This window comes from Cyprinus carpio, chromosome B22, assembly GCF_018340385.1.
Source record: "Cyprinus carpio isolate SPL01 chromosome B22, ASM1834038v1, whole genome shotgun sequence".
In the NCBI taxonomy this organism is placed as follows: domain Eukaryota; kingdom Metazoa; phylum Chordata; class Actinopteri; order Cypriniformes; family Cyprinidae; genus Cyprinus; species Cyprinus carpio.
In genome coordinates this window covers 20,896,107-20,919,471 of record NC_056618.1, presented here as the reverse complement: position 1 = coordinate 20,919,471, position 23,365 = coordinate 20,896,107, and the positions used below count along the sequence as shown (strand labels likewise).

Here is a 23,365-nt window from a genome sequence, read left to right as displayed (position 1 = left end):
CTTTCTGATTGGTTCTAGTCTGTTGTTAAACCGTATTTGGCCTGCTGGCCTGCAAAAGTATGATTTGAACAATCCAAACACAAATATCCAGCATAACGAAATTTTCTGGTAATTTTTTGATTTTTTAAAATTTTTATAGTGTAGATCAAAGAACCTTCAAGTTTTATGATAATCATGTTGTCCAAATTATCTAAAAATGATCTGGTGTTCGAAACCTTCACAGCCAAAAAAAAAATCCTGAATATTTAGTTGCAAACTTGGTCAGGTATATATGGAACGCATAATGTGTGCTGGTCTCAGAATGTGGATCAAAAGAAGCGATTAATTGATAATGTTTTGTCACGGCCACCTATTGAAAAAATCAGTATTGAAATTTAGCCCAAAAAAACTATGCAATGGTTGCAGATAATACAGAAAGCTGGAAGTTAAAGTACCTGTTGGAGTTTAGTGTGTACACCTAACGAACATTTCTGTCCCCCCCGTGGCTCATACACAGAAAAATCCTTATAAAGTTAAAAGGAGCGGCAGCCATTAAAACACACAAAAACTATAAAGACCATTTGGAGTATCACTTTACATAATATAAAAGATTAGTTAACCTTAGTTTAGGAGAATTGAGCCAAGTTGAGGAAAATTTATATAGCATGCCATTTTTAATGGGTAATTAAAAGTGCTTTACATAAAAGAAAGTAAAAAAAAAAAACATGAAGAAAAATAACCTCAAAAATAAAACAAGCGATTTAAGAACTTTGAAAATTATTTAAAAATTGACTTAAAAAGAATTTAAGACAGTTTAAAAATAGAAAATGATTTTACATAAAATATAGTGCAATACATAAAATATAGTGTAATCAGTTTGGACATCGCATAGTGCTCATTCAATAAATGCACAGCTAAACAATGAGCAATAGCTAAACTTGCTACAGAAGTTACTAATCTTTGTTAAAAAAATACAAGTCTTATTTCATGTTAGCTCATTAAATAGCACAGTTGCAACTTTCGATTTTAACAATGTGTTATTAAATATTGGAATACCTAAGATTAATCAATGTTCAGAAGAATTTTTCATTGGCAGTTTGTTAACTAAAGAAGCCCTAATGTAAAGTGTGAATGAACAATAAAGAATCAAAACACTTTCAAACAATATCTAGGGCATGTTGTAGTCCAGATAAAAAAAAAAATGTAAGTTTTGAAAATAAATAGCCTATAAAGTCTAAATCTTAAAGTATTTGGCTCTGTGATGAACACCATAGCACATCCACAAATCTGAATGGCTATTTAAAATTATTTAAAAATGGTTTAGAAAGTAGCAGCTGCTTTATTTAATGGGGTTTACAGGGTAAGGGCTGCAGTTTAGCGCCATCTGCTGTAAGAGAGTGAATGTGCTTTCATTCAGCGCGTCTCTCACGTGTTCCTCCATGTGCTTCTCTTACTGCTTAATTGTTTACATCGGAATGCATGATTCTTTCAAGCAGCATACAGCGGAGTTGTGCATTTTGAGCAGTTGATGGGGAAAATATTCTTAAAATGCATTCCAAATTCTGAAAAATTTGTAATATATAATTATTCACCGTATTTAGAAGTGCCCACGATAACAATATCGTGCATATTAATGCGATATATCGCAATACCGAATACCGGCACAAGTCTATTGCATAATGATGCAAATGGGCCAAGAGCAAAATACCTTTTTGTGTCACCGACCTCTTCAGGCAGACGGCCGAGTTCCAGTGCAACTTCATTGATCATGCTCTCAAACAACCAGCATGCACTGGGGCACATCAAACTCTCAGAATGCAGTGATGGAGGGCAGGTTGGTCTTGCAGGCCGCCGATCGGCCATGCAGGTTTGGAATGTTGTAGGCGTTATCGAGATCCAGTAGGATCTTCTCTGCAACCTAGAAGAGTGGAGTATTAGAATAATGATACAGTATTAATTTCATCCTATATATTCTCCAATGATTTTCACACAGCTGTCTTTAGTGACCAAAGCAAAGTAGCTTTCCACATTTAAGCCACCATTTTGATCTTTGGCAGGAAGGCAATTAATCTCACTCATCTACAGTGTTTCCAGAGTTGGCATAGTACTGGAAATCAGCTGCTGTCATCCTCCCGTTCTTCATAAAGCCTACCTGTTGTAGTATAAATATGCACATTTCTTACATAAATCAGTGGTTCTCAAATTTTTTACTTGAGCGCCAGTGTTTTAGAATGATGTAGGCTATTATGCACAAGAATTATGCGCTAGAAGCTGCTAAAGACCTGAGACCAAAGCGCAGCATTCAAGATGTCGGGTATCGCATTTACACTGAAATACAATGGAAAAGTACAGCAGTGGAATGAAAAATGCGTTCTGATTGAATTAACCTATTAAAAACTAGCAAATACAGATGGCAGAGTATTGAATAAAACAAAATCGCATAGCCACCAAATTAAAAAAATCTGACATCCAGGAAATAAAAATGTGAGCAGTTTTAGGCAGCAGTTTTACCTCAAATATAGACAAGTGATACCACCACAACCACCAGAAATACTTAATTGTGTCTGCTTTACAATGAAACACAAGCTCATTGCAACCGATTCCCTGACATCATACATTAATTGAGACCCATTTAACAGATGCACCATTTTAAGTTAGAACAACTTGAACAGCAACAAACAATAACAATACAGCGAAATATTTAATAAACTACGATCATCTAGCCCTCTATTAAACATGAAAAAAATATTTCATCATAGATTACTCAGTAGTGCTGCTCTCTTAGTTGCACCGCTTGAGTGGGAATTTGTGTCAGAGTAACAATTAAAATGTGACTTTGTAAAACGGACTGTCCTAAATTGTTGCTATAGTAGCATCATATTAAAGCCTATGCATTTGGCAACTATATTTTTTAAATAAACCATTGTATTTAATAATTAAAATCTATTTTCCCACTCATCTTGGGTGAGGGGGTGGGATAGTCCGCCCCCACCCCCATGGTGACGCGACAACTGTAGTAGGGCTGCAAATAACGATTATTTTGATAATAGATTAGTTGGACGATTAATTATTCGATTAATCGATTAATCAGATTTTTTTTTTTTTTTTTAATTCAATTTTCTTTATTTTAATTTTGACAAAAACACACTATTCCACATTCTGCCCCTTGTCCTTCAAACAAATGTGCCACCTGAATGATATGAAACCATACAGCGCTTAACAATTTATTAGACCACCTGTCATAATAGAGAAAACACAAATATTTTAGGAACCAACCAAAACATCTAAATAGTATTTATTCACATAATAACAAAAATGGCCTCCTTTGCCTTTGATAACAGCTTGCATGCTTGCTGGCATTGTTTATGTACTTTTTGACTAATTGGGTATCTGAATAAAAAACATAAAGCACTTGACTATTTTTTTCTGCCTTTCTTTCATAGATAACAGCAATAATTATGTTATAGATATGGAAATAGCCTTCTACTGTAACTAAAGAGCTTACGCATATCGGAGGACTAAACAATACAGAAAGATAAAAAATGATTTCGGTAATTACCAGTACTGTAAGAGCAGTGGCACAAACCTTACTAAATTGGTAAAAAACCTTACATAAATTTGTTTTAATAAATTTGTTAATCACTGTAGGCAATATAGTTTAAATCTCTAGATCAAAAATTTAAATAAAGATAATTAAGACGAATAAAATCACAGTAATGTTCTGCAGGAACACTTTGATCACAGTCAGTCTCCTCTTACTGTCATTTCTTTATCCTGTAAAAGCGTCTGACATTTACACGATGCTGTTGTTTCTTTTTTTTGTAGTATTATAATTTATTTGTTCCGCATGTTGACTTTTAAACATGAATTAAATGTTCAACAACAGATATTTCAGCACAGTGAATGTTTTTTGCGCCGAATAGTGTCTCCCTCTCTACTGTGTTCCATCTGTTTAACGCCGGTTTCACACTGCAAGCGTGAGCGGCGCGTTAGCAGCGTGTATTTTTTTCGGCGTGCATGTTAATCAATGAGTGCATTCACACCGGCAGCAGCAGCAGCGCGTGAGTATCAAGCAGGAGCAGCAGTGAGGGGGGTGTGGCGCCTAGTCTATTTTTGCCGCGCTGCTGATGCTCAATTAAAGTGACAGCACACTTTTGGTGGCGAAAATAAACATGATTTTACACAAAACGTGCTAAAAATGCACAGAATAAGCATGGCTAGTGTGTTTTAACACGAATTGGAGTGTGTCAGGAAAGAAAATGAAGAATCAAAAATATGTATAGAACATTTACCCATTTTAACTCGTTTTTAATTGCCATAACCAAATCATAACTTAAAACATTTTATCAAACTCACAACGAACAATTAATCTTGCTCAGGATCTTAAGTTACAATGGAGTATATACATAAGAATTTCATTATTCATACATTATTCACAACTTCTGTAAATATTGTATTCTGTAAATATTGCACACGTTCACTTACAATTGACGCCTTTTTATTTTCAGTTCCACAGTTACAGAAACTGTAAGTTATAGACTCAATAAATGCACATGAAGCATACTGACATCTTCAGCATTCAGTCTAATAAAAATATTATGAATGGTCAGGGTGTTCACCTCTGTTAGAAACACACCTTTTATATATATTTTTTTAAATAAATATCTCTATCTCATTCTCACTTAACAATTAGATAAAATAGAATTAATAATCATATTGCTCAAGGACTTCAGTTACAAAAACAGACAACAAGGCACAAATTACAAACAAGGACACAAGATGAACACAGACACAAAACAATTGTATAAATCATACTGACAGCTTCTAAGAAAAATATTAAGATGTAAATTACGATTGTCTAAACGCTTATAGCCTATACTTTTTTTTTTTTTTATTCAGCTACATTTTGACATTCTTAGCGTAACGATTAGTTAAAATCCAACGAATAATTCATATTTCTCCCGATCAGTTACAAAAATGGAGCTTAATCACAAGTAATTTACATAAAGCATATTGACAGCTTCTATAAGAAATGGACATGGAGATTATGGACACACACTGAGCTATAACTTGGTTAATAGCACATATCTGGGTAAGCGCCTATGGTAAAATTATGTATTATTAAAAAAATACAAAAAAACAAAAAAAAAAAATCCATGTTCTATATTTGAGTATGACTCAAATAGGGCTGCAACAACTAATCGATAAAATCGATTATTACCGATAATGAAAATCATCGACAACGATTCTCATTATTGATTATTCGGGTCTGCCCACAGTGCATATCCAACTTCAGCAGGTTGCATCAAATTACAGCACTGAAACTGAATAACGCATTTCTATGGACAAAAATGCATCTAAAATAGAGGAGGAAACAGAATGAGCTCCTGCAGGAAAAGTATGTGATCCAGGCTGCCCAAAACATGAGTAATCTTTATTTTAAGCTTCAAGCTGATGCATTAGAGTAATGGCTTGCCCTGTCAGTCGCTTTGACAGATTTGTGTGTGCGTCCTCAGCACAAAAAAAACTTTCAGTTAACGGTCATGTCCTTATCTGTAAATGTCACAAATTCACGCCTTTCCATTTTTGCATAAAGGCCCGTCCTGACAGTCTGTCTTAAGTTGAAATCTTTACTGAAAGAGCACTGGCGCGGCAGGCATGCGCGCGATATGCCTGTTTCATTGCAAGCATGAGCGTAAATACCGTCACTGCAGCTGCGCCAGATTATTCACACTGGAAGCGTTTGTACACCCTTACCAAAAAGTACTATACTTAAAGTTTATTTTAAGTATACTTAAGTAAAGTTCAAGTATATTTTTAAGTACTTTATGTAGCAAGCATACAAATATCAGTGTTCTAGAAGTATACTTGTAAGTGTACTTTTTCAATACTCCTTGGGACTAAATTGACCCACTTTCTAGTATATAAAAGTATACTTTTAAGTATACTTTAAGTATAACAGTAGCAGACGTTGAGTACACTTAAAAACTAGTTTACCTCTATGTTTGTAGTTTGTACTGCAATTATACTAAAGGAGCCATGTGAATGTTATAGGTATACTGATAGTTTACTAATTAAATGGTCTACTTTGTACACTTTGAAGTATAGTCTCAGTAAAACGTTTTGCCTACAGAGGGAACGTTGGGTACTAGTTTGAAATAGTTTTATACCTGAAAGTTATACTCATGAAGTTTTCTTTAAGTGAAGTTGTTCATCATACTTTAAGCTATACTACTATGTCCCTATTTAGGTTGAATATAGTATTCTCTCTCGGGTTTATCATGCTTCTTAGGTAATGTTACATTTTATAGCTGAAAAAACCGGATCGGCATTTGCTAGCTTACTATCAAACGCAGCTACGGTTAGCCATCGCCTAACATTAGCACGTTTATCGAACAAGCCTTCGATACATTGCATGTTATAACTTCCCGAAAAAATACGCAAACCATATAAAAAAACTTCTTCTAGCGAACAATACTAACAGCATCTTACTACCAATCCAAAAGAAATGTTGCAAGTTCGGAACATACTCTGGCCTTTTCTTTTTTTCCTTTTTCTTATCGATTTTGATTTGTGATTCGACAGCTTCAAGTACGCCCATTCCAAAGATTTTGCTTCCGAGCGCGGTTTTGCTTGACTCAGCCAGTACAAAGCTTCTGCGAGTTATTGTGTATTGCAGGTTGGCTGGTGGTTATGTTGCCCGCATAAAGAAAAGGGCTATATGAAGGCTTGTGAACAAAAACATTTTATTCTAGCTCCATGCATTCATTTTTTAAACACTTTAATGTGGGTAAGTTTCATGAAAAATAAAGAAATAACATTTTGAACAAAAGCTGAAAAAAGAATATGAGTTGGATTCAGAATGATAATCAAAACGTAGATGGATAAAGACAAAGACCATCACCTCATTACATTAATAATCTGTAGACGGGTAAACCATATTAAATTATCTCAAACAACACATCCATAAAGCTTGTTGATCCTCAGGTGGCGAGGTTAGACATATCCTGTCTCTGTCCGATTGCCACTGTTGCATCAGGAATGGGAGTGATGGTGTCCTTTCCAGCTTGGGTGGTGAAGGCTGTTTTTCCATAGTGCATGATGGAGCCATAGTCATATTTGGTGTTTTGATTGTTGGTGTTCTGTATTTGAAAGTTGCTGGCCTTATCAGTTGGGACGTACTCCCAGTTGATCTTAACATACTTGTCACGATCGCTCCTGGTGTGTTCGTGGTAGAAGCCCAAGGCATGATTGAGCTCATGCTGAATAATGCCGTGATACACACAACCAGTCCTTTTGAGGGAGACCACCTGTTTGCCACCAGTTCTGCCAAGAGAAGAGTAGCACCTAAGAGAAAGTAGAATTAATATATTATCACTCTGTGTTAAAATGCTACACGTTGTGAAAGAGTTTCTGCTAAGCCAATTAAATGTGTTTGTGTAGTATGACTGTCCTCACCCATCTTTGTTCTCAATACTGATGTAGTCAGTTTGATTTAATCTGGGTACAAAGCGAATGCAAGTTTTTTTGTGAAAGGTAGACATGGCATTCTTAATAACTGAGATGTCAGTAGAGGCTGCAAATAAAAAAACAAACAAACAAACAAAAAAATTTAGTCTGAGTTAAATGCATATGTTCAATGACTGAAAGTGATTCACTTACAGAATTCACTGCTCACTATGTAAGGGACCTCCACTATGTTGCTAGAGTTTTTCTTCCAGAAACAGTTGTTGTTAAAGCAGTAGAGAGCATTTTTAGTTTTGGGAAACACCAGATCTCCTTCAATCAGGTGTTCGGAACATCCTGAAGTTAAAGAAATATTTTTATGAAAGGACTCAATATGTGTACATTCAAGCACATTTGAGATATACTGCCCAATTTTGTGAAACTGGGCAGACATCTACTAGATGTCTGACCTTTGTTGGTCTCCAGAAACTTTGTAGTGATGTCCACATTTCCAGGTATGGGTAGGAATGCAGGAGGGCCAGGCTTCTGATTATGAAAAAAAGAAAAATTGTATATAACTCTTACAATGAATGTTCATATCAGTGCATTGAGAGACTAGACTAGAATCTTACCCTGACAGGATTCGCCAAGGAAATGCCAGCCAACAGCAGCAGAATGGAGAGAGAGGCTCTTGGGTCCATGTTGTCTCCGTGTGTAGAGATGTTCAGGATGCTCCTCCTGAGATGAAATTTGGTGTCCGCATGCTTGAATCTGAACTTTATATTCGCCTATGTAGGTGGGTCAACCAGGTGTTGAGCCTCAGTCTAAAGTACACAGCAAATTGCTGAGTAATAAAAACATAGTGTTGGGCAGCTAGTGATAAAATCTGGTGTTGATTTAGAAGAAGGAAGAAGAAGAATGAGCTTTATTACCAGGTATGTTTTCACATACAAGGAATTTGTTTTCATGACAGACGCTTCCTCAGTGCAACTTAATGACAGCGACAGAATACAACACAGATAATAAAATAATAAAAAAAATAAAAATAGAATAAGTTAATAAGGAATAACAATATATAAATTGACAATTGTATGTGCCGGTATATTACAATAGACAGTTTTGTATGTACAGGTATATTATGTGGAAATTGAAGTGTAAACTAAGTATGTGTGTTAGATAAATAAGTGTACGAGTGTAAGTGTACTGTTGTGTGTTCCACAGTTATTGTCAAGTGTTCATGAGATGGATTGCCTGAGGGAAGAAACTGTTCCTAATGTGACCGGATGAGATTTATTATGGTCTGTGGACTCATTAGAATCAGTTTCCATTTTAATCTTTGCATATTTCAAATGGGAAGACACGCCCACTGGCGTTGAGTGGCATATTTTTATTGTGTGTGCCTGGCGGCTCAATCATTGAGGTGTGTTCTAGTGGAGGCCTAGTGGCTTTATAAGAAGCAAGTCATGTGTGGCATCTCTGTGTTCCTGTTTTGTGAGCCGTAAAGGTCCATGGAAGATCCAAACATGGCCCATTATAAGATTTCTAAACAGAGTCAGTCACTTAGTGATTTTTTTTTATCTGTTGGTATTTGATAGAATCCATGATGCCATGTGTCTAAACAAGATGTCCAGGGCCTCCAGCAGAAATTTAGGCCCACAAAATCAAAAATACAGCAGTATATTTCATTGTACACATGGGGTACTTTTTATCCCTGTGTTTTTTAGTTTCATCTGACCATAGAAGCCATTTCCATTTGAAGTTCCAGTCGGGTCTGATAACTGAATATGCTGGAGTTTGTTTTTGGATGAGCTAGGAGAATTTTTCTTGAAACCCTCCCAAACAACATGTGGTGATGTAGGTGCTGTTTGACAACATGTGGTGATGTAGGTGCTGTTTGACAATTTTTTTTTAGGTTTTCTGACCCCGAGACTCAATTTTTTCTGCAATTCTCCAGCTGTGACCCTTGGAGAGTCTTTAGCCACTCAAACTCTCTTTCTCACCATGCATTAGGACGATATAGACACACGTCCTCTTCCAGGCTGATTCATAACATTTTCTGTTGATTGGAAATTCTTAATTATTGCCCTGATGGGGGAAATGGGAATTATCACTGCTCTAGCTCTTTTCTTTAAGCCACTTCACTAATTTGTGAAGCTAAATTATCTTTTGCTGCACATCAGAAATATATTCTTTGGTTTTTCTCATTGTGATGGATGATTAAGGGAATTTGGGCTTTGTTTTCCTTCCTATTTATATTTCTGTGAAACAGGAAGCCATGGCTGGATAAATTCATGTTCATAATCACCCTGGAGTGCTCAAAATTGTGAATATGAATGGGAATATATACTTCTGAGATATTTTAATCATATGAATTTATAGGGGTGCCAATAATTGTGTCCAACATTTATTTGAGAAAAACATTAATTTCATAATGATATTTCCCCCCATTTTAAATCCTTATTATCCAATGAAAGGTTAGATTTTTGTGAATTTTTTTAAATAAAAGATCAAAAGGATTAACATTGCAGATTAATTTTCACAGGCTTCTTTGATCATATTTACCAAGGGGGCCGATGTTTTTGGCCATGAAAGTATATATATTCAAGTATGGTCTCTCACCGAGGCTGCATTTATTTGAATAAAGATACAGTAAATGCTGTAATAATGTGATATATTTTTGTAATTTAAAATAAATGTTTTCTATATGAATATACTGGATTTTAAGGTGTAATATATTAATGTAACGCAACTCTGAATCTTAATTTTGAAAACAAGCTTAATATTTTTATGGAAACCATAAAAAAAAAAAAAAAAAAAAAAAAAAAAAAGAGAAGAAATAAGAAAAAATTGAATAATTATTAAAAAAAATAATTTTGGTACTTTTGGAAGTGGGAGATGGGGAGTCTGTTATTTGTGAATGGCGATTAATTAAAAAAAGGGTTTATAATCACATATATCTATTAATCACTGGTGCATAGATTTAATTATTTTGATATTAAATAATATAAAAAAAAAAAAAATTCTAGTAAGAAAGGAAACTTAGAGATTATCTTACCTGTCCAATGTCAACTGATGGATTTATACTTCTTCCAGTATCAGCAACAATATACAGTACGTCTTTAAAGTCTGTGAGTAAAGATACAGTATGTCAGATTAGTTTTACACTGATTAAACAAACAGCAGAAAAGTTACATGTAGAAAATCTTCTGCATCATATCTGATATACCCTGTATTCACCGGTCAAACAGCCCAGCTCAGTCTCACTGCAGCCCATTTACAAATCCTTGGGAACTTTTGGGATAACGTAAGTACACAACTTCATGAAATATATCACACTGTGTAAGTAGTTTTGGATATTTTATTACGAACATCTTACATATTGTGCCTTTAATATTTGTCCACTTTACCCGGTTCTGCCATGTTCCTTTGGGATTCTTCTTTCTGATTGGTTCTAGTCTGTTGTAGAGTATTTGGCAGGCATCCTGCAAAATTATGATTTGAAGAATCCAAAAGCAGATATTAAAGCATGAAAAAGTTTTATAGTGCATTTTATGATTTCTTTAAATTTTACTCCTGTAGATCAAAGAACCTTCAAGATCATCAAATCATGTTGTCCAGATTATCTGATGTTTCAAAATCTGGTGTTCGACACCTTCACAGCCATTCCATTAGCGTCAGTACTAAAGGACGCAACAGACGGGCAGGTATTTGGAACGCATTGTGTGCTGGTCTCAGAGATGTGGATCAAAAGAAGCAGGAATATTAAGCCCCTGACTCACCACCTTTGAAAAAAAAGCTGAGATCAGCCCAAAAACTATGCAATGGTTGCAGATAAGTGCAGAAAGCTGGAAGTAGTACCTGTTGGAGTTTAGTGTGTACACCTTCGCCCATTTCTGTCCCCCCGTGGCTCATAGCACAGACCCATCCTTATAAATATGAACAGGAGCGGCAGCCTTTGTTGTAAACACACAAAAATGTCAATAGATCATTTGGAGTTTATTTAAAATAATATAAAAGACACTGTGTGCATGTTTTAGGAGAATGTAACCTGGTTGAGGAAGGCTTCAGCAAACCCAATGCCACATTTAATGGGTATAATGGTGATTCCTCTCTTTTTGAGCTGGTTCTGCTGGTTAAAGAAACCGATGGCCTGCTGGCGCTGCTGAAGTCAGCTTTTTTCCATACACTCGTTCCAATAGCGGACGAGATTCTCTGGGTCAAACTCCATCTTGTAGTGAGTGAGGGAAACTTCTTTGTACATGTTTATTTCCCTGATCTGCAAAAATAAAATAAAAATCCTGAATAAATAGTTAATTAACTTGATCATTAGTAAAATACAGGTCCTTCTCAAAAAATTAGCATATTGTGAAAAAGTTCATTATTTTCCATAATGTAATGATAAAAATTAAACTTTCATATATTTTAGATTAATTGCACACCATCTGAAATATTTCAGGTCTTTTATTGTTTTAATACTGATGATTTTGGCATACAGCTCATGAAAACCCAAAATTCCTATCTCAAAAAATTAGCATATTTCATCCGACCAAGTAAAAGAAAAGTGTTTTTAATACAAAAAAAAGTCAACCTTCAAATAATTATGTTCAGTTATGCACTCAATACTTGGTCGGGAATCCTTTTGCAGAAATTACTGCTTCAATGCGGCGTGGCATGGAGGCAATCAGCCTGTGGCACTGCTGAGGTGTTATGGAGGCCCAGGATGCTTCGATAGCGGCCTTAAGCTCATCCAGAGTGTTGGGTCTTGCGTCTCTCAACTTTCTCTTCACAATATCCCACAGATTCTCTATACCATGTAATACCATGGTCAGTAAACCATTTACCAGTGGTTTTGGCACTGTGAGCAGATGCCAGGTCGTGCTGAAAAACAAAATCTTCATCTCCATAAAGCTTTTCAGCAGATGGAAGCATGAAGTGCTCCAAAATCTCCTGATAGCTAGCTGCATTGACCCTGCCCTTGATAAAACACAGTGGACCAACACCAGCAGCTGACATGGCACCCCAGACCATCACTGACTGTGGGTACTTTACACTGGACTTCAGGCATTTTGGCATTTCCTTCTCCCCAGTCTTCCTCCAGACTCTGGCACCTTGATTTCCGAATGACATGCAAAATTTGCTTTCATCCGAAAAAAAGTACTTTGGACCACTGAGCAACAGTCCAGTGCTGCTTCTCTGTAGCCCAGGTCAGGCGCTTCTGCCGCTGTTTCCGGTTCAAAAGCACACGCCTGTGCACGGTGTCTCTGGATGTTTCTACTCCAGACTCAGTCCACTGCTTCCGCAGGTCCCCCAAGGTCTGGAATTCGGTCCTTCTCCACAATCTTCCTCAGGGCCCAGTCACCTCTTCTCGTTGTGCAGCGTTTTTTGCCACACTTTTTCCTTCCCACAGACTTCCCACTGAGGTGCCTTGATACAGCACTCTGGGAACAGCCTATTCGTTCAGAAATTTCTTTCTGTGTCTTACCCGCTTGAGGGTCTCAATGATGGCCTTCTGGACAGCAGTCAGGTCGGCAGTCTTACCCATGATTGCGGTTTTGAGTAATGAACCAGGCTGGGAGTTTTTAAAAGCCTCAGGAATCTTTTGCAGGTGTTTAGAGTTAGTTAGTTGATTCAGATGATTAGGTTAATAGCTCGTTTAGAGAACTTTTTCACAATATGCTAATTTTTGGAGAAGGACCTGTATGTTGCGTAATGATGCAAATGTGCCAAGAGCAAAAGACCTTTTTGTGACACCGACCTCTTCAGGCAGATGGCCGAGTTTGAGTGCAACATCATCAATCATACTCTCAACGACCAGCATGCACTGGGGCACACCGAACCCTCGGAATGCAGTGCTGGAGGGCAGGTTGGTCTTGCAGGCCGCCGATCGGCCACACAGGTTTGGAATGTTGTAGGCGTTATCGAGATGCATTAGGATCTTCTCTGCAACCTTGCTATAGCCTACTGACACAAAGTTAAAATGATTTGCAACGGTCGTTTTGTCGCATGCAGTGTAGAGCTGTTGCGGCGTGACACGTCAACTGTAGCAGGGCTGCAACTAATGATTATTTTGATAATCGATTAGTTGACAGATTATTTTTTTGATTAATCGATTAATCTGATTTAAAAAAACACAATTTTCTTTATTTTAATTTTATTGAAGAAAAAAACAACTATTGACAACTAAGTATTTATTCACATAATAAGAAAAATGGCCTCCTTTGCCTTTGATAACAGCTTGCATGCTTGCTGGCATTGTTTATGTACTTTTTGACTAACTGGGTATCTGAATAAAAAAACAAAGCACTTGACTATTTTTTCTGCCTTTCTTTCATAGATAACAGCAATAATTATATTATACTGTAGCATTAGAAATAGCCTACTACTGTAACTAAAGAGCTTACGCATATTGAAGGACTAACCAATACAGAAAGATAAAAAATGATTTTGGTAGTTACCAGTACTGTTAGTTAAGCGCAGCACTGGCACAAACCTTACAAAATTGGTTAAAAACCTTAAAATAAATTTGTTTTAATAAATGTGTTAATCATTGTAGGCAATATAGTTTAAATCTCTAGATCAAAAATTAAAATAATAAATATAATCAAGACAAATAAAATCACAGTAATGTTCTACAGGAACACTTTGATCACAGTCAGTCTCCTCTTACTGTCATTTCTTTATCCTGTAAAAGCGTCTGACATTTACACGCTGCTGTCCCTTCAGTTTCTAGTACTCTCATAAATTACTTGCACCGCATGTTGACTTTTAAACATGAACTGAACAGTGTCTCCCTCTCTACTGTGTTCCATCTGTTTAACGCCGGTTTCACACTGCAAGCGTGAGCGGCGCGAGAGCAGCGCATATTTTTTTCGGCGTGCATGTTAATCAATGAGTGCATTCACACCGGCAGCAGCAGCAGCGCGTGAGTATCAAGCAGGAGCAGCAGTGAGGGGGGTGTGGCGCCTAGTCTATTTTTGCCGCGCTGCTGATGCTCAATTAAAGTGACAGCACACTTTTGGTGGCGAAAATAAACATGATTTCACACAAAACGTGCTACAAATGCACAGATTAAGCATGGCTAGTGTGTTTTAACACGACTTGGAGTGTGTCAGGAAAGAAAATGAAGAATCAAAAATATGTAAAGAACATTTACCCGTTTTAACTTGTATTTAATTGCCATAACCAAATTATAACTTCAAACATTTTATCAAACTCATAACGAACAATTAATCTTGCTCAGGATCTTAAGTTACAATGGAGTATATAAATAAGAATTTCATTATTCATACATTATTGACAACTTCTGTAAATATTGTATTCTGTAAATATTGCACACGTTCACTTACGATTGACGTGACAAACTTACGCATTTTTATTTTCAGTTCCACAGTTACAGAAACTGTAAGTTATAGACTCAATAAATGCACATGAAGCATACTGACATCTTCAGCATTCAGCCTAATATAATTCATTAATCGAAAAAATAATCGGTTCAACAATTGGATTAACTAATTGATTGTTAGATTGATGGTTTGTTGTAGAACTAAGTGTTAGAAGTTTTTGTATGTTTTTTTTTTACACGCGAATCCCTGTGTTAATAAACTTTCAAGACTTCAAAACATTGAAGTTTATAACTGGCCAACCTCTAAAAACAAATTTATAGTTGTCTTTTAAAGAAATATGTAGCTTTGGAGCCGCTGCTGCAACACTGTACAAACGCTTCCAGTGTGAATACTCTGGCGCAGCTGCAGTGACGGTAGTTACGCTCACGTGCTGCTCATGCTTGCAGTGTGAAACAGGCATAACGTGCCTACCACGCCAGTGCTCTTTTAGTAAAGATTTCAACTTATGACAAACTGTCAGGACGGGCCTTTATGCAAAAATAGAAAGGCTCGCATGAATTTGTGACATTTACAGATAAGGATATGACCGTTAATTTAAGGTTTTTGTGCTGAGGACGCACACACAAATCTGTCAAAGCGACTGACAGGGCAAGCCATTACGCTAATGTTTCAGCTTGAAGCTTAAAATAAAGATTACTCATGTTTTGAGCAGCCTGGATCACGTACTTTTCCTGCAGGAGCTCATTCTGTTTCCTCCACTATTTTTAGATGCATTTTTGTCCATAGAAATGCATTATTCAATTTCAGTGCTGTAATTTGATGCGACCTGCTTAAGTTGGACATGCACTGTTGGCAGACCCGACTAATCGATAATGAGAATCGTTGTCGATGATTTTCATTATCGGTAATAATCGATTTTATTGATTAGTTGTTGCAGCCCTAATCACTGAAATAATCTTACACAATTGTTAAGTTACGACAACTAAATGACTTCAAACTCACACTATTTTGATCATTTCTAAAAAAAAAAAAAAAAAAAAAAAAGATTAAGATTTTTAATAAGAAATATGAGGCTAATGTTTCATCTTGAAGTTTTATTAGCTTTATCCCCAACAACATTTTGGAAAAACCATGAAAGACAAAGACCATCACCTCATTACATTAATAATCTGTGAATTATTAAATTATCTCAAACAACACATCCATAAAGCTTGTTGATCCTCAGGATGTCGAGGTTAGACATATCCTGTCTCTGTCCGATTGCCACTGTTGCATCAGGAATGGGAGTGATGGTGTTCTTTCCAGCTTGGGTGGTGAAGGCTGTTTTTCCATAGTGCATGACGGAGCCATAGTCATATGTGGTGTTTTGATTGTTGGTGTTCTGTATTTGGAAGTTGTAGGCCTTATCAGTTGGGACGTACTCCCAGTTGATCTTAACATACTTGTCACGATCGCTCCTGGTGTGTTCGTGGTAGAAGCCCAGGGCATGATTAAGCTCATGCTGAATAATGCCGTGATACACACAGCCTTGCCTGTTGAAGGAGACCACCTGTTTGCCACCAATTCTACCAAGATAAGAGTAGCACCTAAGAGAAAATAGAATTAATATATTATCACTCTGTGTTAAAATGCTACACGTTTTGAAAGAGTTTCTGCTAAGCCAATTAAATGTGTTTGTGTAGTTTAATTGTGCTCACCCATCTTTGTTCTCAATACTGATGTAGTCAGTTTGATTTAATCTGGGTACGAAGCGAATGCAAGTCTTGTTGTGAAAGGTAGACATGGCATTCTTAATAACTGAGATGTCAGTAGAGGCTGCAAACAAAAAAAAAAATATACATATATATATATATATATATATATATATATATATTTTAATACGAGTTAAATGCATATGTTCAATGACTGAAAGTGATTCACTTACAGAATTCACTGCTCACTATGTAAGGGACCTCCACTAAATTGCTAGAGTTTTTCTTCCAGAAACAGTTGTTGTTAAAGCAGTAGAGAGCGTTTTTAGTTTTGGGAAACACCAGATCTCCTTCAATCAGGTGTTCAGAAGATCCTGAAGTTAAAGAAACATATTTTTATGAAAGGACTCAATATGTGTACATTCAAGCACATTTTAGATATACTGCCCAATTTTGTGAAACCCTTCAGAGTAATCTACTAGATGCCTGACCTTTGTTGGTCTCCAGAAACTTTGTAGTGATGTCCACATTTCCAGGTATGGGTAGGAATGCAGGAGGGCCAGGCTTCTGATTATGAAAAATAAAGAAAAGTTGTATATAACTCTTACAATGAATGTTATGTAGACTAGAATCTTGACTAGAATGTAGACTAGAATCTTACCCTGATAGGATTCGCCAAGGAAATGCCAACTAACAGCAGCAGAATGGAGAGTGAGGCTCTTGGGTCCATGTTGTCTCCGTGTGTAGAGATGTTCAGGATGCTCCTGAGCTGAAATTTGGTGTCTGCATGCTTGAATCTGAACTTTATATTCACCTATGTAGGTTGGTCAACCAGGCGTTGAGCCTCAGTCTAAAGTACGGATTGTCTGAATTTACCTGTTAATCCATAAACTTGCACAACTAGAGAAGGTACATATTGTTCATTAATCCACTGAAATTAACAAATGTAATTTTTGAATTGTAACACCAGACCCAAAACTGTGGTAAACAGGGAGTGTAGTCAAAACTTTAAGTGCTTTCTCAAGACAGATTTACAATAAATACATCCGCCATGTGCGTCATCATGAATTGAGGAGTAGATGTTCAGCTCATCATCATTTAGTATTTAAAACCAACTATCTGTACCTAATATTCATTTAGTCCTAACCACTTTAATATGTCTTTTCTGAGCAAAGAATACAGTAGCCCATTTCTTGGCAAATATCCACAAGACTCCAAGTTACTTTTGCAAAAATAAATACTTAAATGAAAAATAAAAATAACATTACTTTCCTTTTTATTTATTTTTTTAAGATGAATACAAGTTGATGTAGTATGCATGAGTGTGATGGGTATGTCATAATACTTTTTTCAAATTAAAATAAATCTTAGTGATTTAGTGGAATCCAGTTGTACTTGGAAAATAAGAGAATTTGGGTGTTGACCAAGAGTAACAGGATTTGCTCTGTTCTGGAGCTTAAATCTGTGTCTGCCATAAGCTTTGTTTTATGACAGTCAGCACACACCTTTTCATGCTAGCATAAGTCATTGCTACCCAACTATGCCAGAAGACAAAATAAAAGCTAAGGAAATGTGTCTTCTGATAATTTATGAAATCAGATATTTGATTTTAAGAAAAAGAAAAAAAAATTACTGCATGTTCATTTTTTTATTAACTTGATTTTTCCCTACTCAGCCAAACATTACAGAAATTTCACACCAAAAGACAAAGACCATCACATCATTTGATTCTCCATTGATGGGAATGAGAACTACATTAAATTATCTGACATACCACATACATATCAAACTCATCTTCAGCATCCATAAAGCTTGTTGATTCTCAGGATGTCAATGTTGGACATTCCCTGCCTCTGTCCAATTTCCACTCTCCTATCAGGTATGGGAGTGATGGTTTCCAGCCCGGGCTGGATGGAGAAGGCTGTTCTTTCATAATGCATGATGGAGCCGTAGTCATATGGAGTGTTTTGGTTGTTGGTGTTTTGTTTCTGGAAGTTGTAGGCCATATCAGGAGAGATGTTCTCCCAGTTAATCTTGACGTACTGGTCACGATCGCTCCTGGTTTGCTCGTGGTAGAAGCCCAGGGCATGATTGAGCTCATGCTGAACGATGCCGTTATACACACAGCCTTGCCTGCTGAAGGAGACCACCTGCTTGCCACCAGTTCTGCCAAGAGAAGAGAAGCACCTGAGAGGAGAGAAATAAGAGATGTTAGAAAATATCAATTTGATTTAAAGTTATAAAACAGAATCCAGAAGGTATGATTGTTCTCACCCATCTTTGTTCTCAATACTGATGTAGTCGGCTTGAGTTGATCTGGACACGAAGCGGATACAGGTTTTGGAGTGAAAAGTGGACATGGCGTTCGCAATCACTGATCTGTCATAATTGGCTGCAAACAAAAGGGGCAAAAGGTTTAAAATGGCATTTACAATAATGATAGATATGTTCGGGGGTTAAAGGTGATTCACTCACAGAATTCACTGCTCACTATGTAAGGGACCTCCACTATGTTGTTGGAGTTTTTCTTCCAGAAACAGTTGTTGTTAAAGCAGTAGAGAGCATTTCTGGTTTTGGGAAACACCAGATCTCCTTCAATCAAGACTTCAGAAGATCCTGCATTTAAAGAGAAACCTACTGATGAAATAGCTGAACATATTTTTAGGTTTTGATAATATTTTTCCTTGTGAAATACTTTATAGAAATCTACAAGGTGCCTGACCATTGTTGGACTCCAAAATCCTTGTAGTGATGTCCAGAGGTTCAGGCTCTGACACAAACACTCCTTCAAACCTTTCCTCCTGGTGGCAGAAACAGAAATGTTAAATTGACACATTTGAAGAACATTGATCATTAAAGGGAGTAACTAGACCGGATCTTACCATGAGAGGAGACGCCTGTGAGACGCCAAACAGCAGCAGCAGAATGGAGAGGGTGGCTCTTGTGTCCATGTCGTTTCAGTGTGTAGAGATGTTCAGGATGCTCCTGTGCTGAGCTTTGGTGCCTTTGTGCTGTCAGACCTGGACTTTATATTCACCTGAGTAGGTGGGTCTACTCTTGGATTATGGGTAGGGTCTTAGTGTCCAGAGACTAATGTGTGTAACTAAAGGGAGTACACACTCTGTTAAGTCCAAAGCCTTGCAAATTAAAGGGAGGTTCTCCAGCTTGTTTATCTAATTCATCCATTAAGTGTATGGGCTGGACAATTTTACATTTCTTTGAAAATCCAAATCTCATTGTCTCAACTTTATCTTTACATCAGCTCTATAGATGCATCGGTGGCTCTCCTCTGGGTTCAACAACCCAGAGGAGCTTTTTGCTGAAGAGGAGGTACCACAATAAATATTCTCTGGTTTAAAGATACATCTGAATACTAAATAATCCCTATCTCAGATGAGATGTTTCAAGCCTTAGTATATACATTAGTAGATGTTACTACTTCTAAGTCAGTGATGCTTCTTTTGCATTTCAGGTACATTGCAATGTTGTGTTTGCCCTTTGCAGGTCATTTGTGTAGGGCAGATTATCGGTGCTATCGTGGCTGAAACCAGAGAACAAGCCAAACGAGCAGCCGAGCAGGTGGACATAACTTACGAGGACATCCAACCTGTCTTTTTCATTATAGAGGTATCTGTACATCATATGTAGTGATTAATTTATAATAGAGTGCTAAACAAAAGTTGAGGAGCAGCATGTTCATCTAATTCTACTGATCACCTCAACATCTTTATGTTTTTATTAAGGAGGCCATAGAACACCAGTCATATTTTGATCCCAAGAGAAAACTGGAAAGAGGAAATGTGGAAGAAGGGTTTGAGAAAGCAGACCACATACTAGAGGGTTTGTAAAATTAAATCCGAATCTTATTTGAATCTCTCCATATAAAATACTTTTTAAACTAGTATTTGACTTTTTTAAACAATGCACATCATTATTTTTTACATACTTCACAGGTGAGCTGTATATGGGTGGTCAGGAACATTTCTACATGGAAACTCAAGGATTGATTGCAATTCCTAAGGGAGAGGCAGGTGAACTGGAGCTTTATGTTGCCAGTCAGCATGCAGCTTATACTCAGGTCTGTGGACATAAACTAATGAGTTTATTGCTCAACTGTTGGCCTAATTTCCTACTTTTAACAGGAAGTGGTGGGCATCACTCTCGGCATTGACTCCCAATAAGATCACGTGTCATGTGAAGAGGCTAGGAGGTGGATTTGGTGGTAAAGTCATGAAGATTGCATCATTATCCGCCATCGCTGCTACGGCTGCTTACAAGTAGTTTATATTAAATATTTTGTGTACTTGTTTCTGTGGAATTCAAAGATAGTATGCTATGAAAGTAGCTTTTAACACAATGTTAAAGCTAAGTACACTGTCTGTACACTCAAATTTAACAACAGGACTGGCCGTGCTGTGCGATGTGTACTAGAATGTGAAGATGACATGCTAATCACCAGTGGCAGGTCCCCCTTCTTGGGAAAGTACAAGGTAATGTGTCACTATTGGTAATAGTATTTTGACTGGATAAATGTGCAACATGAAATGAAAAAAAATAATAATAAGTGTAAATCAAAAGTTTAATAATGTATTTAAAAAAAATAATAATAATAAAAAGCATGAATCAAAACGTTAAACATATTTAAAATCATATTGCACAAAACATGAAATATTAATACAAAATTATCTGAATTGCACACAAAATAATATATATTTATATATATTTCTCTCAGACATTTTCTGCACATATTTTTATTTTTTTGTATGCTTATGTTGTTTTTCCCTTCGCACTTGTTTCCACTTTCTGCGCTTGCTTTTCCAAATGTTGCGGTTAGAGTTTCATGTAAATCAGGGTGAGTTTAAGCGTCATTATTGGTCCACTAGTTCTAGATTGACAGCTCCTCCTCTAGCCAATCAGTCGAAGAGGGGGCGGTGACGTCACTCCAACACGTCTCATTAGCTGCCGATGCTCAGTGTTCTGTTCACTTGTACCAGTGAAAATGGATAACTGTCAGCTGGGAAACATCCATACAGGACACAGTTATATGTGTCTGTCTGTCACTGCTGTACGCCTACCTGCCAATCTGTTAATGTTAAATGAGCCATCATAGCGACCTGTCGCGGTTATATTCACCTGTATTTATTTGCCTATGGTTACATAGCGAAAGGGAGCAGCTACTAAATGCACCGGCCTTTTAATGTCATTGATGTCCCGGGCTCGCCTTTACCTGACTGATTATAAGTCTTGTTATGGTTATTACTGTTAGGAGAGGATGAGTCAGAGCAGGAGTTTTCCACCTGGGGTCCATGTCATGACCCAAGGCCAGGGGGTCCCACAAAATAATTTGCTATACTGTATTTTCCGGACTACACTCAAATTTTTAATCTTCTGAACGTGCTGATTTATATTCCAAAGTGACTCATATAATGCATTTAATGTCAAATAAGCAAAACGTAAACAGGTAAAAGCTGGCACTTCAAGGTTTCAATAAATATATTTCTCATTCTGCATGACAAGTATTGTGTTAGACAGTACCGCTGAGATTCTTCATTTCAGGAAGAGGTTCACAGAGATGGCAAGTGCATTTTGTATGTTTTCTTTATTTTACAAAAGTACAACGTTTCACTGTTATTTTGAAGGTATGCAAATATAGAATAGATCGTTTTGAATGATGCCTTGCTCTTATCTGATGGCTATCACATCTTTCCACTGATAAGAGGAACCCAAGTGTTCGCACCGGCGCACACAACATAATCAATTCTAGCATTGCAATCTGTACATCGCACTCTTCATGATCAAAGTAAATGAGACAACTGAACATACAAAAGGTGTTGGTGACTCAATTTAACTTGTCTTTTGTACAATATGTATTTTGTGCTGATAAGCGTGAGCATCCCCATGCTGTGTTTTTTTTTTTTCCAAATAAATTTTTTGGATAAGTGAAGGATGTTGTTTAAAGGGTTAATTCACCTAAAAATAGCTAAAATTAGCTTGTGTTTTACTCACCCTAGAGGCATAGGTGTTAATGACTTTCTTATGAAAGCGCAAGCTTTATATGACAACTTGTGGACTGTTCAACTGCAACAACGGCTGACTGCAATGATAGAGCTTGGAATAGCCAGGACAATTTTTAATACAACTCAGACTGGATTGGTCTTAAAGAAGAAAGTCATATACACTTAGGATGATTCAAAGGGTTAAGTAAAACACAGTCTTATTTTCATTTTTGGGTGAACTAACCCTTTAAGTAGGCTAGATATTAAATATGAGAGAAGTACAAAGCTTTCTTTACATATTAAATAGGCTTATAGTTCATCAATCAAATGTTACACCACGTCTATTCACAATGAGAGGTATGAGCCCAGCAGGGGGTTCAGTTATAGGCTTAGCATTTAAAATAATTGTTGTTTGTTAGAATGTGTAACCATTTTCTTATTTTGCTCTATTTCGACGAAGAGTCCAAACAAAGCCACAGCAGAACAGTGTCCTCTCAGTTTATGCAGATTATATTAAATGTCTTTAAAAAAAATATTACAGTCGTTGTCTCAATTCAAATTAAATGTGATGTCTTTTTCCATAGGCTATTATCTTGTCTTTATTATGCTTTATGCATTACTTTTAGGATTGACAACTTGACAAAATGTTCACAAACATAAATCTTCGCTACAGTTAAAGAACATTTATAACAAACACATGACTAGGCTACACTTGTAACGTTACAAATAATTTCTGCATATCATATGAGAAATAAGCACCTTTTTCCCATTGACATAGAAAATTAAGCCATCGTTCCTGGTTTGTTCAGCCATATTCTCAAAGTTTATGTCCAATACAAAGAAACTGAAGCAAATCTGCAGACTGCGTCACCTCTGAGATCAACACCAAGACTGAGAAAATGTTTTCTGC

At 36.7% G+C, this 23,365-nt stretch overlaps 5 protein-coding genes across 5 annotated transcripts; 1 reads left to right on the top strand and 4 right to left on the bottom strand.

Annotated features, from left to right (window-relative positions):
- Positions 1 to 6,788: 6,788 nt before the first annotated feature.
- On the bottom strand, positions 6,789 to 8,308 carry LOC109061816 (hatching enzyme 1.2-like). Its single transcript, XM_042748765.1, has 5 exons — positions 8,058 to 8,308; positions 7,896 to 7,971; positions 7,642 to 7,782; positions 7,438 to 7,555; positions 6,789 to 7,326 (listed from the first exon to the last, which is right to left on the bottom strand). Exons 1-5 carry the CDS (start codon positions 8,124 to 8,126, stop codon positions 6,963 to 6,965), a joined length of 768 nt encoding a protein of 255 aa, XP_042604699.1. The 5' UTR covers positions 8,127 to 8,308; the 3' UTR covers positions 6,789 to 6,962.
- On the bottom strand, positions 6,789 to 17,954 carry LOC109091756 (hatching enzyme 1.2-like). Its single transcript, XM_042748758.1, has 6 exons — positions 17,121 to 17,954; positions 16,951 to 17,026; positions 16,693 to 16,833; positions 16,466 to 16,583; positions 15,957 to 16,354; positions 6,789 to 6,929 (listed from the first exon to the last, which is right to left on the bottom strand). Exons 1-5 carry the CDS (start codon positions 17,187 to 17,189, stop codon positions 15,958 to 15,960), a joined length of 801 nt encoding a protein of 266 aa, XP_042604692.1. The 5' UTR covers positions 17,190 to 17,954; the 3' UTR covers positions 6,789 to 6,929; position 15,957.
- On the bottom strand, positions 11,401 to 13,526 carry LOC122141419 (aldehyde oxidase 4-like). The gene is made up of 2 exons (XM_042748767.1): positions 13,181 to 13,526; positions 11,401 to 11,701 (listed from the first exon to the last, which is right to left on the bottom strand). Exons 1-2 carry the CDS (start codon positions 13,352 to 13,354, stop codon positions 11,594 to 11,596), a joined length of 282 nt encoding a protein of 93 aa, XP_042604701.1. The 5' UTR covers positions 13,355 to 13,526; the 3' UTR covers positions 11,401 to 11,593.
- Positions 17,955 to 18,092: 138 nt separating the features above from the next.
- On the bottom strand, positions 18,093 to 19,425 carry LOC109061795 (hatching enzyme 1.2-like). Its single transcript, XM_042748760.1, has 5 exons — positions 19,342 to 19,425; positions 19,182 to 19,260; positions 18,935 to 19,075; positions 18,734 to 18,851; positions 18,093 to 18,646 (listed from the first exon to the last, which is right to left on the bottom strand). Exons 1-5 carry the CDS (start codon positions 19,408 to 19,410, stop codon positions 18,256 to 18,258), a joined length of 798 nt encoding a protein of 265 aa, XP_042604694.1. The 5' UTR covers positions 19,411 to 19,425; the 3' UTR covers positions 18,093 to 18,255.
- A 304-nt stretch (positions 19,426 to 19,729) lies between these two features.
- On the top strand, positions 19,730 to 21,111 carry LOC122141642 (aldehyde oxidase 2-like). Its single transcript, XM_042749542.1, has 4 exons — positions 19,730 to 19,789; positions 19,964 to 20,086; positions 20,203 to 20,299; positions 20,413 to 21,111. Exons 1-4 carry the CDS (start codon positions 19,730 to 19,732, stop codon positions 20,628 to 20,630), a joined length of 498 nt encoding a protein of 165 aa, XP_042605476.1. The 3' UTR covers positions 20,631 to 21,111.
- Positions 21,112 to 23,365: the final 2,254 nt, after the last annotated feature.

Coding starts and splice junctions, on each gene's coding strand:
- LOC109061816 (XM_042748765.1), bottom strand. CDS start 8,126: ATGGACCCAAGAGCCTCTCTCTCCATTCTGCTGCTGTTGGCTGGCATT. Junction 7,556..7,641: donor CATAGTGAGCAGTGAATTCT/GTAAGTGAATCA, acceptor TTTTATTTGCAG/CCTCTACTGACATCTCAGTT. Junction 7,327..7,437: donor AGTATTGAGAACAAAGATGG/GTGAGGACAGTC, acceptor ACTTTCTCTTAG/GTGCTACTCTTCTCTTGGCA.
- LOC122141419 (XM_042748767.1), bottom strand. CDS start 13,354: ATGCATCTCGATAACGCCTACAACATTCCAAACCTGTGTGGCCGATCG. Junction 11,702..13,180: donor TCGGCCATCTGCCTGAAGAG/GTCGGTGTCACA, acceptor TTATTTTTGCAG/ATCAGGGAAATAAACATGTA.
- LOC109091756 (XM_042748758.1), bottom strand. CDS start 17,189: ATGGACCCAAGAGCCTCACTCTCCATTCTGCTGCTGTTAGTTGGCATT. Junction 17,027..17,120: donor CCTTGGCGAATCCTATCAGG/GTAAGATTCTAG, acceptor TTTCATAATCAG/AAGCCTGGCCCTCCTGCATT. Junction 16,584..16,692: donor CATAGTGAGCAGTGAATTCT/GTAAGTGAATCA, acceptor TTTTGTTTGCAG/CCTCTACTGACATCTCAGTT.
- LOC109061795 (XM_042748760.1), bottom strand. CDS start 19,410: ATGGACACAAGAGCCACCCTCTCCATTCTGCTGCTGCTGTTTGGCGTC. Junction 19,261..19,341: donor CACAGGCGTCTCCTCTCATG/GTAAGATCCGGT, acceptor TTCTGCCACCAG/GAGGAAAGGTTTGAAGGAGT. Junction 19,076..19,181: donor GATTTTGGAGTCCAACAATG/GTCAGGCACCTT, acceptor CTTTAAATGCAG/GATCTTCTGAAGTCTTGATT.
- LOC122141642 (XM_042749542.1), top strand. CDS start 19,730: ATGCATCGGTGGCTCTCCTCTGGGTTCAACAACCCAGAGGAGCTTTTT. Junction 19,790..19,963: donor AGCTTTTTGCTGAAGAGGAG/GTACCACAATAA, acceptor TGCCCTTTGCAG/GTCATTTGTGTAGGGCAGAT. Junction 20,300..20,412: donor AGCAGACCACATACTAGAGG/GTTTGTAAAATT, acceptor CATACTTCACAG/GTGAGCTGTATATGGGTGGT.